The sequence below is a fragment of the Otolemur garnettii genome, unplaced genomic scaffold, assembly GCF_000181295.1.
Source record: "Otolemur garnettii isolate 467f Iridium unplaced genomic scaffold, OtoGar3 scaffold00025, whole genome shotgun sequence".
NCBI classification, from domain to species: domain Eukaryota; kingdom Metazoa; phylum Chordata; class Mammalia; order Primates; family Galagidae; genus Otolemur; species Otolemur garnettii.
The window spans coordinates 9,777,072-9,790,790 of NW_003852420.1; the positions used below are offsets into that span (position 1 = coordinate 9,777,072).

Below are 13,719 nucleotides of genomic sequence, written 5' to 3' on the forward strand. Positions count from 1 at the left end.
CTCCCGAACGTGTTCTCCTCACTCAACAGTGAGACACAGGCGCGTTCCCCATCAGTCCATACTAACTCCCTCCCAAATGTGTTCTCCTCACTCAACAGTGAAACACAGGCGCGTTCCCCATCAGTCCATACAAACTCACTGTCAAATGTGTTCTCCTCACTCAACAGTGAAACACAGTTGCGTTCCCCATCAGTCCATACATACTCACTCTCTCGCTCATAACTGCTACTTTCTTTCCACTGAATAGTCTTCCTATAGTTTTAAGTTGTTTCCAATTTCTGGTAATGATACAATACCCATACTGTAAACATAGCTTTGTGTACTTGGTGTGACCATTTCTGTGAGTAGGATTCCTAAAAGCAGAATGGCTAGAACAAATGGAACGCACCTTTAAAATTATGATAAAAATAATTTTAAAAAATAAAATTATGATAAACACACCAAGTTGTTCTTCAAAATACTAAATTGTGTGAGAACCAATTTCCCCACTCCTCTGTCAATAATGATATTAACATTTAAAATGTTTGCCAATTTTGAAGACCTCAATGGCATTTTTAATTTGCAGTGTTTAAGCACACTATTGTACACTTATTGGATACTTGTCACTTCTGTGAACTATCCATTTATGTCCTCAGTTATCTTTTTCTTATTGATTCAATATCTTAAAAGTATAAACATTTGAGGGACTTACTTCAAATTCTCAGAAACTGTTTTCGCTTTATTATAGTGTCCTCCCACTGGATTTGCAGCTGCAATGATGGAAGTTCTTGCAGGAAGGCTGCACACCACACCAGCCTTAGCAAGACTAATGCTTTGCTGTTCCATGGCTTCTAACAAAGCTTGATGTTGATTCCCCATCTTATCAAATTCATCTATTCCACAAATACCTACAATCGCAATAGAATAATACAAACACAACCAGTTTTCCTTTGGTCAAGTTCCAAATTTAACAGGACAGAAAGTGTTCCACAATAAAAAATTCTTTCCATTTGTTTCCAGCAGTTAAAATTATAAACTGTCATACAATGGAGAATTGCTGCTTGTTTTACGCAAATAATACACTTGTCTTATTTAAGTTTTGCATAATATTTATTCCCTTAGCAATTTTCACAGGCAAGACACTATTTTCCAAGAGTTACAAAAATGAAGAAGAGGTAAGAGTGACCCTCAAAATGATTAAGGACTTAAATTCACACAAGTGAGATAAGATGTACACACATGCACACACAGAGAGTGCCAAAAAAAGTATATACATTTTAAGAAAGGAAAAAAAGGTATTAAATTGTAATCCTCAAGTCATGTTTGACTTCTGCAATTGTAAGAGATGCTCAGGGTGACTTGTAGTCATCTTATCAGTATATGCTGGTTTTACAATTTTAATAGTTTTTCCCTTTCTTAAAATGCATATACATTTTTTAGCACGTTCTGTATATATTCAAGAAATATATTTCAAAAACTGAAAGAAATATGCTTAACTATATGAGTTTCCTAGGATGGGAGGGAGTTAAAAGAGGAAGGAGAAATCTAGAAAGGTTTTAAGAACAAGGTGCTGTCTGAGCTAGGTATTGAAAGAGCCACAGGATGGAATGAAAAGCATGGGCTGTAAAGTCCAAAGACTCGAGCGCTGAGTGCAGGTCTCAGCAAGCCCAGGTACTGACTGCACACTTGCAGGGAAATTATGTAACTTCTTTAAACACAATACAAAGTGCCACTGCTGACAGAAGGCATTAGCTTGCGCCTGGGATGTTACATCTAATTCACAAGTTATTGGAGACCCTCTAACATCACATTTTTAGCATCTGTCCTCCCTGATCCCCATACCAATCAGTTGAGCACTTGGGGGGATCCCCTCTCAAGGGCAATACAGTGGGGGGACTGCTCTCTATCTACTTTATACCTAAGTAAGTCTTGCTAGCTCAGAGACATATATGGAAAATAACTGCCAATTAGTCTTCTTATTTCAAGCAGATTTTCTTATACCTCTGACTCCATTTCTGGTTCTATTTTGAGGTTCTCAGTTTGTTGTTTTTAGAGACAGGGTTTCACTGTGTTGCTCAGGCTGGAATGTAGTGATATGATCATAGCTCAATGCAGCTTGGAACTTCTGGGCTCAAGCAATCCTCCTGCCTCATCCCCCTGAGTAGCCGGGGCTACAGGCATGCTCCACCATGTCCAGCTTCAGTTTTGGGTTCTCTACTTCTTGGAAGCAATTATGATTAATTTCCTTTGTTCTCTATGTCTACTATTGCCCCTCTAATTATTTTAAGCTTTGTTCTTTTCTTTTGTACTTACTGTGATTATCTCAAGTCCTTCCTCTCTATCTATAATTTCTCATTCAGCAGGGTCAATTTCTATATTAGCCTGTATTTTTACTTTTTGGAGACAGGGTTTTGGGCCCAGGTTGGAGAGCAGTGACCTGATCATAGCTCACTATAACACTGGGCTCAAGTGATTCTCATACCTCAGTCTCCCAAGTAGCTGGGACAACAGGCAGGTGCCACTACTCCTGGCAAATTTTTTATTGTTTAGTAGACATGGGGTCTTGGTATGTTAACCAAGGGTCTTACACTCCTGGCCTGAAGCGATCCTCCTGCCTTGGCCTCCCAAAGTGCTGGGATTATAGGAGTGAGCCACTGCACTCAGCCTATATATTAGTTTTATAATAGTGGTTAGTCATCAATTTGTCATCTCTAATAGCCTAATCACCTCCTCTTGTTTGAGTAATTTCATTAAATGCATGCTCTCACTGAACTCTTTTTTTTTGAGACAGAGCCTCAAGCTGTCCCCCTGGGTAGAGTGCCGTGGCATCACAGCTTATAGCAACCTCTAACTCCTGGGCTCAAGCGATTCTCCTGCCTCAGCCTCCCAAGTAGCTGGGACCATAGGCGTCCGCCACAATGCCTGGCTATTTTTTGGTTGCAGCGTCATTGTTGTTTGGCAGGCCCTGGCTGGATTCGAACCCACCACTTTAGATGTATGTGGCTGGCACCTTAGCTACTTGAGCCACAGGCGCCGAGCCTCTCATTGAACTCTTAAAACACTTGTGGGAAATTTTCATTTGTTCCTTGGATTATAATTTTGTCTAGACTGAGTACTTTTATAATACATGTTACACTTTTCTCTCTGTTATTTCTGCATAGCTGTCATGTTGTCTCTGTCTCGTTCATTGTTAATGAACCCGCTCTGTCTAAACCTAGCTTCTCTGACACAGTGTACATGAATTCTTGTCAATACACTTCGTCCGTTGTAATTTTGACCCATTTTTTCCTGTCCAGCCAACATTTGAAGGTTAGGTATTACCCTACTATTTTGTAACTCAAGGATTTAGAAACAGGAAGCAAAGGGGGCCTTGCTGTACTCTGTGCACCCTTCTTGCTCATCTCTCTTCCCTTTCTGTTAGGAATATGTCCCATGTTCACGACAGGAGAGCCCTGCACTTTAGTCTGCTCCTGCCGTTAAATGTGCTGAGCCCTCCCTGCCTCTGCTAACATCGTAGCAGTGGAGGACCCGAAGGCTTGCTCTCAACTTTCCCTGGGCTGCCCACTGATGGCTTTGTTAGAAAGTCTCGAGATTACTAGTACAGTTCCTCAGAGGTGGGGATGGAGCAGGTGCAAAGTCAAGTTCCTGTGCAGACATTAAGAAATATGTGCCTGGAGTTCAAGGACGGAAAGAGCACAAATTTGGGAATTTTTAGCAGACAGAGAGGTAAAGCCATAGAACTATATAAGATCACAAACAAGGTGAAGTGTGGACCTAGAGGACAAACGGCCCAAGAACCAAGCGCCTGAGGTATCAACAGGTAAGCGGTTGAGGAGACAAGGCAGCAAAGACTGAGAAGGGACGCTGAGTGAAGTCAGAAGAAACCCAGAAGAGTGTGGTGGCCCTGAAACCTAGGAGAGCTTCCAGTGCTCCAGAGAGGAGGAGTGAGCAACTGTGTCAAATGGGAACATCAGGACGAGTGCCTAAAGCTCAGGGGTTAGGGCTCTGGCCGTGGGCACCAGGGCTGGTGGGTGTGAACCCGGCCTGAGCCTGCTAAACAAAAATAATCAGCTGGGCATTGTGGCAGGCGCCTGTAGCCCAGCTACTTGGAAGGCTTAAGAGTTTGAGGCTGCTGTGAGATATGATGCCAAGCCACTCTACAGAGGGTGGTAAAGAGAGACTGTCTCAATTAAAAACAAAGGTGAATGTCAGGAACTGTGAGAATCAGGGGTGCAGTGGCTCACGCCTATAATCCTAGCACTCTGGGAGGCCGAGGCGGGTAGATTGCTTAAGTTCAGGAGTTCAAAAACAGCCTGAGCAAGACTGAGACCCTGTTTCTACTAAAAATAGGAAACTGAGACAAGAGGATCACTTGAGCCCAAGAGTTGGAGGTTGCTGTGAGCTGTGACACCACAGCACTCTACCCTGGGGAATAGCTTGAGACTCTTGTCTCAAAAAAAAAAAATCACTTAAGACATAGAATGAGAAATAAAACATAGTGAAACGTTTTTTAAAAAGAAATGTGGGAATCACTGGCAAACCGAGAGGAATGATGCCCTCAATTAGATTGGAATCTGGGCACGGCCTGACACACGCATAGAAACACGTTTCTTCAATAAGGTTAAGGCATCACTAAGTGAAACTGAGGTAGCAAATCCCAAGGAGATCCGTTCTAGCTGAACCCTACAGCTGGATTTCTTATAAAAGAAATCACTCAAATCCTGAAAAAAAAAACAAAAAACAAAAAAACAAAACTCCAATGAGGTGGGTTAAAAGACAGCAAAACTATTAACTCTAAAGTAACAGCTAATCTGTTACTGCAAGTCTTTCACAAGCAAATGATGGCATCCACCTACTCTTCAGTCCCAAGTTACCAAGAACTGTTCCAAGCTAAGTAACGGTATTTTTTTTTTTTTTAGACAGAGCCTCAAGCTGTCCCCCTGGGTAGAGTGCTGTGGCATTACAGCTCACAGCAACCTCCAACTCCTGGGCTCAAGCGAGTCTCCTGCCTCCGCCTCCCAAGTAGCTGGGACCACAGGCGCCCGCCACAACGCCCGGCTATTTTTTGGTTGCAGCCGTCATTGTTGTTTGGTGGGTCCGGGCTGGGGATTCGAACCCGCCACCTTAGGTGTACGTGGCTGGCGCCTTAGCCTGTTGAGCTATAGGCGCAGAGCCTAAGTAACGGTATTATATTCAATATTTACTGTGAACTTATGTACTAGGCAATGGAGACACAACAGTCAACAAGACATCTAAGTCACACCCTGCAGGGAGTTTACTATTATATAAAGATTCAAAACAAAAGTTAAAACAAATGACCACAAACATGATGGGTGGCAATGAAATGGAAAGTGTAGGGAGCTATACATATTCTATACATATTCTACTTGATGTTTACATATTATTCTCTCTACTACAAGACTCTGAAAATGAATGATATCCTGTAGTATAAATAAAAATGATAGTACTGCATTTCCGATTATTATTTCTGACATTGTCAATTCACTGGTTAAGACTGTGTTGTCTAGATGTCTCTTGAACTGAATATAAAGAAATTAACTGAAAAGGAAAAGGCTTTAAAAAAAAAAAAGCCCCCAAATCACTGATTATTCCCTCTGGTTTCTTACCTTGATCACCAAGTACCAGGGCACCAGCTTCCAAAGCAAAATCTCCAGAGGAACTATCTTTTGAAAGAGTGACAGTCAGGCCAGAGGTGGTCGTGGTATTACCACAAACGTACACACCACGTGGAGCGACATTGCATACTGCCTAAGGAAACAAAAGTTTAAGAGAATCATCTAAAGTAAAAGTCTTTCTGAGAAACTTACACTACTCTGACAGTAGTGTAAGGAAAACAGGATTAACTATCATAAGGCAATAGCTCATACCTGCTAGTGTAAGCCAAATTTTTTAGCCCCACCCTGTTTAGTGGGGCTTATATGTAATACTCTCTGTTTAAATGTTTAATTTCCACTAATATTATGGCTTCTATTTTTAATTGGGCCAAGGTTTGAAAATTAAGAAAAACTCCAATGTAATCCTTTGATATTAAAACCTTTTCAATACCATAAGATGTATTTTGGAACCATTGTTTGCCAAAAGGCATTACTTAAATTTAAAAAAAAGACAGAGAAGAGAAAGTTTTATATAAGCAACATGTATAAATTAAAAGATTTATTTGTAAAGATAATTGAACACCATAGGAGTCATATTAGTATCAATACACAATATATTAATTCCAAAGCACCCCCCAAACACATACACACTGCTTCAAGAGACAGAAAAGGGAGCTGTAACAATTCAGATCCCTACAGGTACCTTTCTCCGCATATTCTAAGGATCCTCTTTTCTTTTTTATTACAAACTTTGTTTCACCTACAGCTGGGGGTACTCTATGTCTCAGTTGTCAGACTTATAGCAAGGGCTCGAAACAGAATTTATTTTTTAAGAAGTAGGCCCAGCTAGCCAAAAGGAACCCAACATAGATGAAATGTCAGATTAAAAATTTAAAATGATGATTGGTTTAACAGCCAACCACAGGGAACAAAGGATGACTCAGACATGAAGCACTGTGTGTTTATCACAAAGTGATAAAATCCAAGCAGTCCTCAATCCTAGCTACACATCAGAGTTACCTATGGAGGGTTATACAGGTATTGATACTAGGACCTTAACTGGGATAAGTCTTAATTCCATTCACATGGGGCAGGCCACAGTCTTTTCAAAGAGCTGCAAAAGGGATTCTGATATGCAGCCAGGGTTCCCACTCTGGGACAAAGATTTAGTAGCCATAGGACTACAATTAACCAAAGGACCAGAAAGTCCTTGGTCTGGTCATAGTTCCACGCCACATAGAGGTGGGGAGAGGACTTCATGGGCTTTCTTGGAAAGGACACTATGGCTGGCTCACCAGCTGTCAGTCTGAGGAAACCATAAGCATTCCGATAAGCAGCACCTTCTGGAGCCATCATGAACCCAGGAGAGGAAAACCACTAGGCTCTAATTGGAAGCAGAATCTTCTTTGGGATCAAAACTGACTGGTCATGAAGTTGTCTTGCTTAGAGATGTATACAGACAGCTCTCACGCCTTTAACAGACTGTTGTTTTTTTGTTTTTTTTTTTTTTTGAGACAGAGCCTCAAGCTGTCCCCCTGGGTAGAATACTGTGGCATCACAGCTCACAACAACCTCCAACTCCTGGGCTTAAGTGAGTCTCCTGTCTCAGCCTCCCAAATAGCTGAGACCACAGGCGTCTGCCACAATGCCTGGCTATTTTTTGGTTGCAGCCATCATTGTTGTTTGGTGGGCCTGGGCTGGATTCAAACCTGCCACCTTAGGTGTATGTGACTGGTGCCTTAGCCACTTGAGCCACAGGCACCAAGCCAACACACTGTTCTTAAAGCCCAATACAGAGTTTACATTATTTATGTGAAAAAAGAATGGGTCACCCTGCTTTCCTTCCTTAAACTATTCTGTTCATAGGTAAAGTCATGTCGCAACAGTAAAGACTAGTAGTGGAATTAAGATCTCAAAAAAAAAAAAAAAGAATATGACAACTAGCAGTCTAGACACAAGCTGGACACAAAAAGGTGTTAGGGAAACAGTTAATGTTGTATTAGAGCATTTCTGTCTCGACCAGGATGTCTGTGTAGCCTGTGCAAAGGAAACTAACTCAAACTAAAAATAGGGTCAGATATAAGTTACATATGACTAACCCAAAGTCCAAGTCACTTATACAACCAAATTTTACCTTCTGGAACATAAATACTGCATGCTTTAAGAAAATTCACTTATGAATTACTCATGCATTTAACAAGCAAAAGGCCAAATACTAAATGACCAAGTGTCTACCTGCAGCATCTGACTCTTTCCTAAGCCTGGATCTCCGACAACAAGGATGTGTGGGTCTCCTCGAATCGGAATTCTGTTTTTGTCATCTGCATATTTATGACTTCCTCCAAAGAGTGCTAGAGCCAAACCTGCTTTAACAAGCTCAAGTGTGAAGAAGAGAAAGAGGGTAAGTAACAGAAGTAAAACATAAAGATGACTAGCAAAAGGGGTGCTCCTCCTTCAGTGTTTACAACATTGTTTTGTTTGGGCAATTTTCTTATAAAGCATGACTGAACTTTAATTTTCTACCCAGAAAAGTCTAAAAATAAACTTCCATAATGTAAATGATTAAACAGCAAAAATACGAACACATGTAAGATCAGAGAGGTGCCTTAGAAATTACTATGACCTACAGGCCATTCATTCCACAAAAATAAATATTTGTTAGTTTCTGCTTTAACAGTATTTAGTCAGTTTCAAAGAAGGCCATTTCTATTAACTTTAATTGGTGGGCACTTTTTCTTATAAGGGACTATAGTATGTCTTTAATATCACTCACTCGTTTATGAAGAATAAAGATTTATGTTAAAATGTGAATGAATGGCCAACAGAAATTTCCTACTTTCAAAAAGTACCTTTTTTGCCAACTTTATATGATATATATGTATGGTTTTTGAGTAAAAATGAAGTAAAATACTTACTTCATGACCAAAAATGACAGGGCAAAGTGAGCTGAAAAACAGAATACAATTTATAAATTCTAACTTGTACTTCATTGTTCTATTAGAAGATCCACTTTACAGTTGAACTTTGAGTAAGCTCTTCAAAATTCTTGCTTAATCTATAAAGGGAAGAATGTTTTAAAAACTGCCTGCGTAAGGGAGATAGGATACTTGTAAAGCATCTTAAACTAACCAAATAGGCTCGCGCCTGTAGCACAATGGTTATGGCACCAGCCACATACACCGAGGCTAGCGGGTTTGAACCCAGCCCGGGCCAGCTAAACAACAATGACAACTGCAACAAAAATAGCCCGGCATTGTGGCGGGTACAGGTAGTCCCAGCTACTTGGGAGGCTGAGGCAAGAGAACTGCTTAAGCCCAAGAGTTGGAGGTTGCTGTGAGCTGTAACGCCACAGCACTCTACTGAGGGCAACATAATGAGCTCTTGTCTCAAAACAAAAGTAACCAAATACACTGCTGATCTTTTCATAGAACTAGGCTTTATTTTAATTATTTATTATTTTTGTTGAGACAGAGTCTCAAGCTGTTGCCCTGGGTAAAGTTCCGTGGCATCACTGCTTACAGCAACCTCAAACTCTTGGGCTTAAGCAATCCTCTTGCCTCAGCCTTCCAAGTAGCTGGGACTACAGATGCCCACTACAAACCCGGCTTTTTTTTTTTTGGTTATAATTGTCACTGTTGTTTGGCGGCCTGGGGCTGGATTCGAACCTGCCAGCTCCAGTGTATGTGGCTGGCGCATTAGCTGCTTGAGCTCCAGGTGCCGAGCCCAGAACTAGCCTTTATAATGCATCGTAATCATGGTCTTCCTCTTTAGGGTACAGGGTGAACTCATTAAATAATATTTTAAGATGAGATAAAATTTCATCTGTTTCAGTTATTTCAAAAGGTCAGACTGATATAAAGAAGTGTATTTACATGTATTAATTTCATAAACAAGGAACAAAAATGGACAGGGTAAAAGAAAAAACCATCAGGAGTAAAATGTGAGCCCTAATCCCATCTTAATATATATAAATACAGAAGTTAGTGTCCTTCCCACAGCCCCTTGGCACTCATAAACACTGCTGGTTTCCTACCAAGCACCTGCATCTATGCGCCAAAGAGCTTTCGATGGCCACAGAAGTATCATCAGCAGGCAGGATGAGCATGCTAGAAGTGCCGGGGTGTTTAATATCCTTGGCAGCAGCCCCAAATCTAGGCCCTTAGATGGAAAAATACTGAGGCTAGTTTTCAAGCGTTTCAAGGCACCATGCGCTGACTGACTGTCATCCTCTCTGTATTACTTCCCCCTTTTCTCCTACCTCATCAATAATCTACAATTACCCAAATCACTGCTGCTGAAGAAACTGAAACTAATACATAACCTACTGCCACCGTCTTCTCCATTCTCCTTTCAGGGCCCTCTGCATACTATCTAGCATGGGTCAACAAACTTATAGGGAAGGAAAGTATTTTCAACTTTGCATGCTATACTGTCTCAGTCACAACTGCTCAGCTTATAGTGTGAAAGCAACTACTGACAATATGTAAATAAATTGGGTGGAGCTGTGCTCTAACTTTATTTACAAAAAGAGGCAGCCTGCTTAGTTTGCCAATCCCTGCTAAATGGTGGACCGTGAAAAATTCTAGTTTTGATGCTAAAATTATAAATATGGGGGAAAAAGCAATGGTGGGAAAAAAACCCTCAAGTTTTTTCATACTAACTTATCTTTTGTATGTATGGCAGAAGAAGGACCACTGAAATGTTCAGATTTTATTGTGAACTGGTAGGAGGAATAAATCAAAGGGGTGTTTGGATCTTCAACCAGGTAGCCCGGGGGCTGTCCGCTCAGAGTACTCACCCCTGGATAACTCCCCTTCCTAGGTTAAAGCACTCTGTCTCTCGGGGTGAGTCTGGATGGCTATCTATTCAGAGAGAAGTCTCTGAAGGTTTAAGGATAAAGAACCCCAGAGGCACTCTATTCTTCATTCAGTTGGCTAATTAACATATTAAAGACAAAATGACAAAGCATCAAATTCTCTTAGACCCCAGATTCCAGGTGAACAGGAAAGTACAAGATCAATTTTTCTAACATAAGGCATTTCCAAATCATCTTTGTTCTTTACCTCTCTTAGTATACTAATTCATTCTCTCGTGTTTTCCCCTATTTCCTCAAAATCATCCAAAAAATTCTTTAAAAATAAAATAAAATTATAGCTTGTTGAATTAATTATGTTAAGTACATTTTAAATGTAACTTAATCTTCAGAACAACCTTTTGAAGTAGGTTTTATCATTTCCATTTTTAGATGATAAAGTGAAGGAGAAACTAAGGAACATACCCCAGATTACACTAGAAGTAAATGACCAAAGCAGGATTCCCACTTAGGTTTGTGTCCAAAGAAAAGCTCAACCACGTTAGCAAAAATACCTCGACTTTGCTCCTTCCCATTGCATGGCAATAGCATGGAAATAATGACTATTATTAAACACTTATTGAACGTAAGTGACTTCTATTCAAATCTCTACAAATGACATCCTCCATACAACTAATCAAAATGGCTTTGGAATTCGTTATTCTCTCTTCTGTCATACAACAAACATCTCTAAGTATCTCTTACTGTTTAAAGAGATCAGCAAACTTTTTCTACAAAAGAGCCAGAGCTGGCTCGGCACCCATAGCACAGTGGTTATGACACTGGCCATATACACAAAGGCTGGCAGGTTCAAACCCAACCCAGGCCAGCTAAACAACAATGACACTGCAACAAAAAAATAGCTGGGCATTATGGCAGGTGCCTGTAGTCTCAGCTACTTGGGAGGCTGAGGCTAAAGAATCGTTTAAGTCCAAGAGTTTGAGGCTGCTGTGAGCTATGACTCCACTGCACTCTACCCAGGGTGACATAGTGAGACTCTGTCTCAAAAAAAAAAAGAAGAGCCAGAGCCATACCTGAGAATACCTGTGAGCCATATATACAATACTGTCATAAGTACTCAGCTTTCCCCCCATAGCACAAAAGCAGCCACAGATGCTATGTAAATGAGTATATTATTTATGGATGCTGAAATCTGTCTTTCATATAATTTATGTTATGAAATATTTGTTTTATTTTTTTCAACTATTAAAAAATATAAAAACCATTCTTAGTTCACAAGCCATATCAAAGTGGGTGGTGAGCTAGATTTGGCCCATAGATTATAGTTTGCCAACCATTTTGACTAGCTTTTTATGACTTATAGTCAGGAGCACCCCCAGCGTGTGACTATGTAATGAAAGTTCAGATAATTGAATACATACTTGACAATGAGTTTAAACAGGTTTTCTTCAGCCTGAATTTCCTGGATGGCATAGAGGTCTTTAAGGGAAAACTCCATCAATGTTTCGTGCTTACACCCATCCTCAGAAGCCTTTGCTTTCTGTCCTTTGCTATTGCAAATAGAATTTGCTTCAATGTACAAAAGGAACATGCACTTGTCATTCTTATTTCGAGAACCTGTAAATTCAAAGTATTAAATACAGTAATTGGTATTTTCATTTTCTCTACAATGACTCAACTAGAATGTAAAAGAAAGTCACAGTGAGCTACAAATACATTTTTTTAAAGGAAAAGTTTCACCTTACACAAGCAACAAGGAATACTCTGAATTATTTGAGATTCAGAAGGATCTTAAAAAGAGGAAAAAATGAATATTGACAAATTATTATTGAGAGACAATCAAAATGAGGAAAAGGGTTGTACCATACCTTCTTCAGCATTTGAGACTTTGACAATTCCATTAATAGTCACTGTGTCCCCTGGGACACAGCTATCCACAAGATCGTGTACAAGTTCACATTCTATTGTTCGTGGAATTCGACCTGCTTCTCGTTGATCATCAGACATCATCTCTTGGATCCTAAAAAGTCAAACAAATTCAACATATTCATAAAGCAAAATTTGACAGTCAAAACTCCTATCTTCTTATTTAGGCATGAGAATTCTTGAGAAAAAAACTCCCATCTACCTACAAAATAGCAGAGAAAATCTATACCACTTAATCCAAATTCTTCATCAGACATTTGAGGACTAAATGGTAATAGGTCAGGGAGAAGAAAGGCATTAAGAACATAAAACTGCCTAAGAGTTTTGAGAAAATGTTGCCATCATAATACAAGAATAAGCTGCTAAAAACTTCCAAAATCAGGAGAATTTATTTTATATATATGTCTCTATGTGTGTGTCTATCTCATACATTTATGGAAAGGATACTAGAAAAAGCCAAAGAAATCTATAAAACACCACAAATAAATGAAAGGAAGAGAAAAAGTTAAGGCAGATAATAATCCAAGGGCTGCGTCTGACAGGGTGCTAAAAAGAAAACCCACTGGAGAGTTGAAGACAACTTCAGAACAGAAGAATGTGTGTCAAGCAGGGTGAGGACACAAGGAGATACACCCTCAGGCTTCAGAACAACACAGATAAAATGGTTACAAAAGAGGGGAAAGTCCAGTCCCCTAGGAGGAATAAGAATCAGACCAACATTAATAGCATGAAAAATCATAACAAAACAGACTTCAGTAGCCAGGAAAACTCTTACCCAGGCTAAGAGCTAAATAAAGACATTTTCAGACACACAAGGACCCAGAACATTTTACTTCTCATGCATGCTTTCTGAAAATTTAATTGAGAATATTCTCTAGAAAAACAAAATTCGAATCTTACAAAATAGAAGACAAAGCCCAACAGAACAGTGTGCAGTCCATCTGAATCAGGGCTGCAGGCCTAGAGAAGGACTGACCAGACTCAAGCAGTGCTTATAGGAAGCATATTTTTGGGGGGTGGTGGTGGTTGTTTTCATAAAACAAAAGGTGATTCCATGTATTCCACAGTGTATTTAAGAGAGAATGTAAAAATCACAGGAAGGCACATTCTAAGAAGTAAAACCAGCATTTAGAAATCTTAGAAAAAATAAAATGCTAAACAAAAAACTTACAGTCCAAATATAATATGCTAAATTGTGATAATCCTGAATGAGTATAAGAAAATTTCCTGACAATTTGATTTTGATACTTGGAACCATATTTTCATTTAAGGAACAAAAACAAAAGCAAACAAACAAAAAAAGCCCCACAGGCTCGGTGCCCATAGCTCAGTGAATAGGGTGCCAGCCACATACACCGAGGCTGGTGGGTTCAAGCCTGGCCTGGG

General features: G+C 39.9%; 1 protein-coding gene across 3 annotated transcripts in view; it reads right to left on the reverse strand.

Moving 5' to 3' along the window:
• The window catches only part of MCM8 (minichromosome maintenance 8 homologous recombination repair factor), a 42,215-nt gene that overhangs the window by 10,987 nt on the left and 17,509 nt on the right, over positions 1-13,719 (reverse strand). For all 3 annotated transcript variants that reach the window (XM_023512173.1, XM_023512174.1, XM_003788022.2), the window contains 6 exons: positions 12,276-12,427; positions 11,829-12,024; positions 8,510-8,540; positions 7,830-7,970; positions 5,607-5,748; positions 692-887 (listed from right to left, as the gene is read on the reverse strand). In XM_023512173.1, the coding sequence (XP_023367941.1) occupies positions 692-887; positions 5,607-5,748; positions 7,830-7,970; positions 8,510-8,540; positions 11,829-12,024; positions 12,276-12,427 (858 nt within the window). The remainder of the gene's footprint in view (positions 1-691; positions 888-5,606; positions 5,749-7,829; positions 7,971-8,509; positions 8,541-11,828; positions 12,025-12,275; positions 12,428-13,719) is intronic.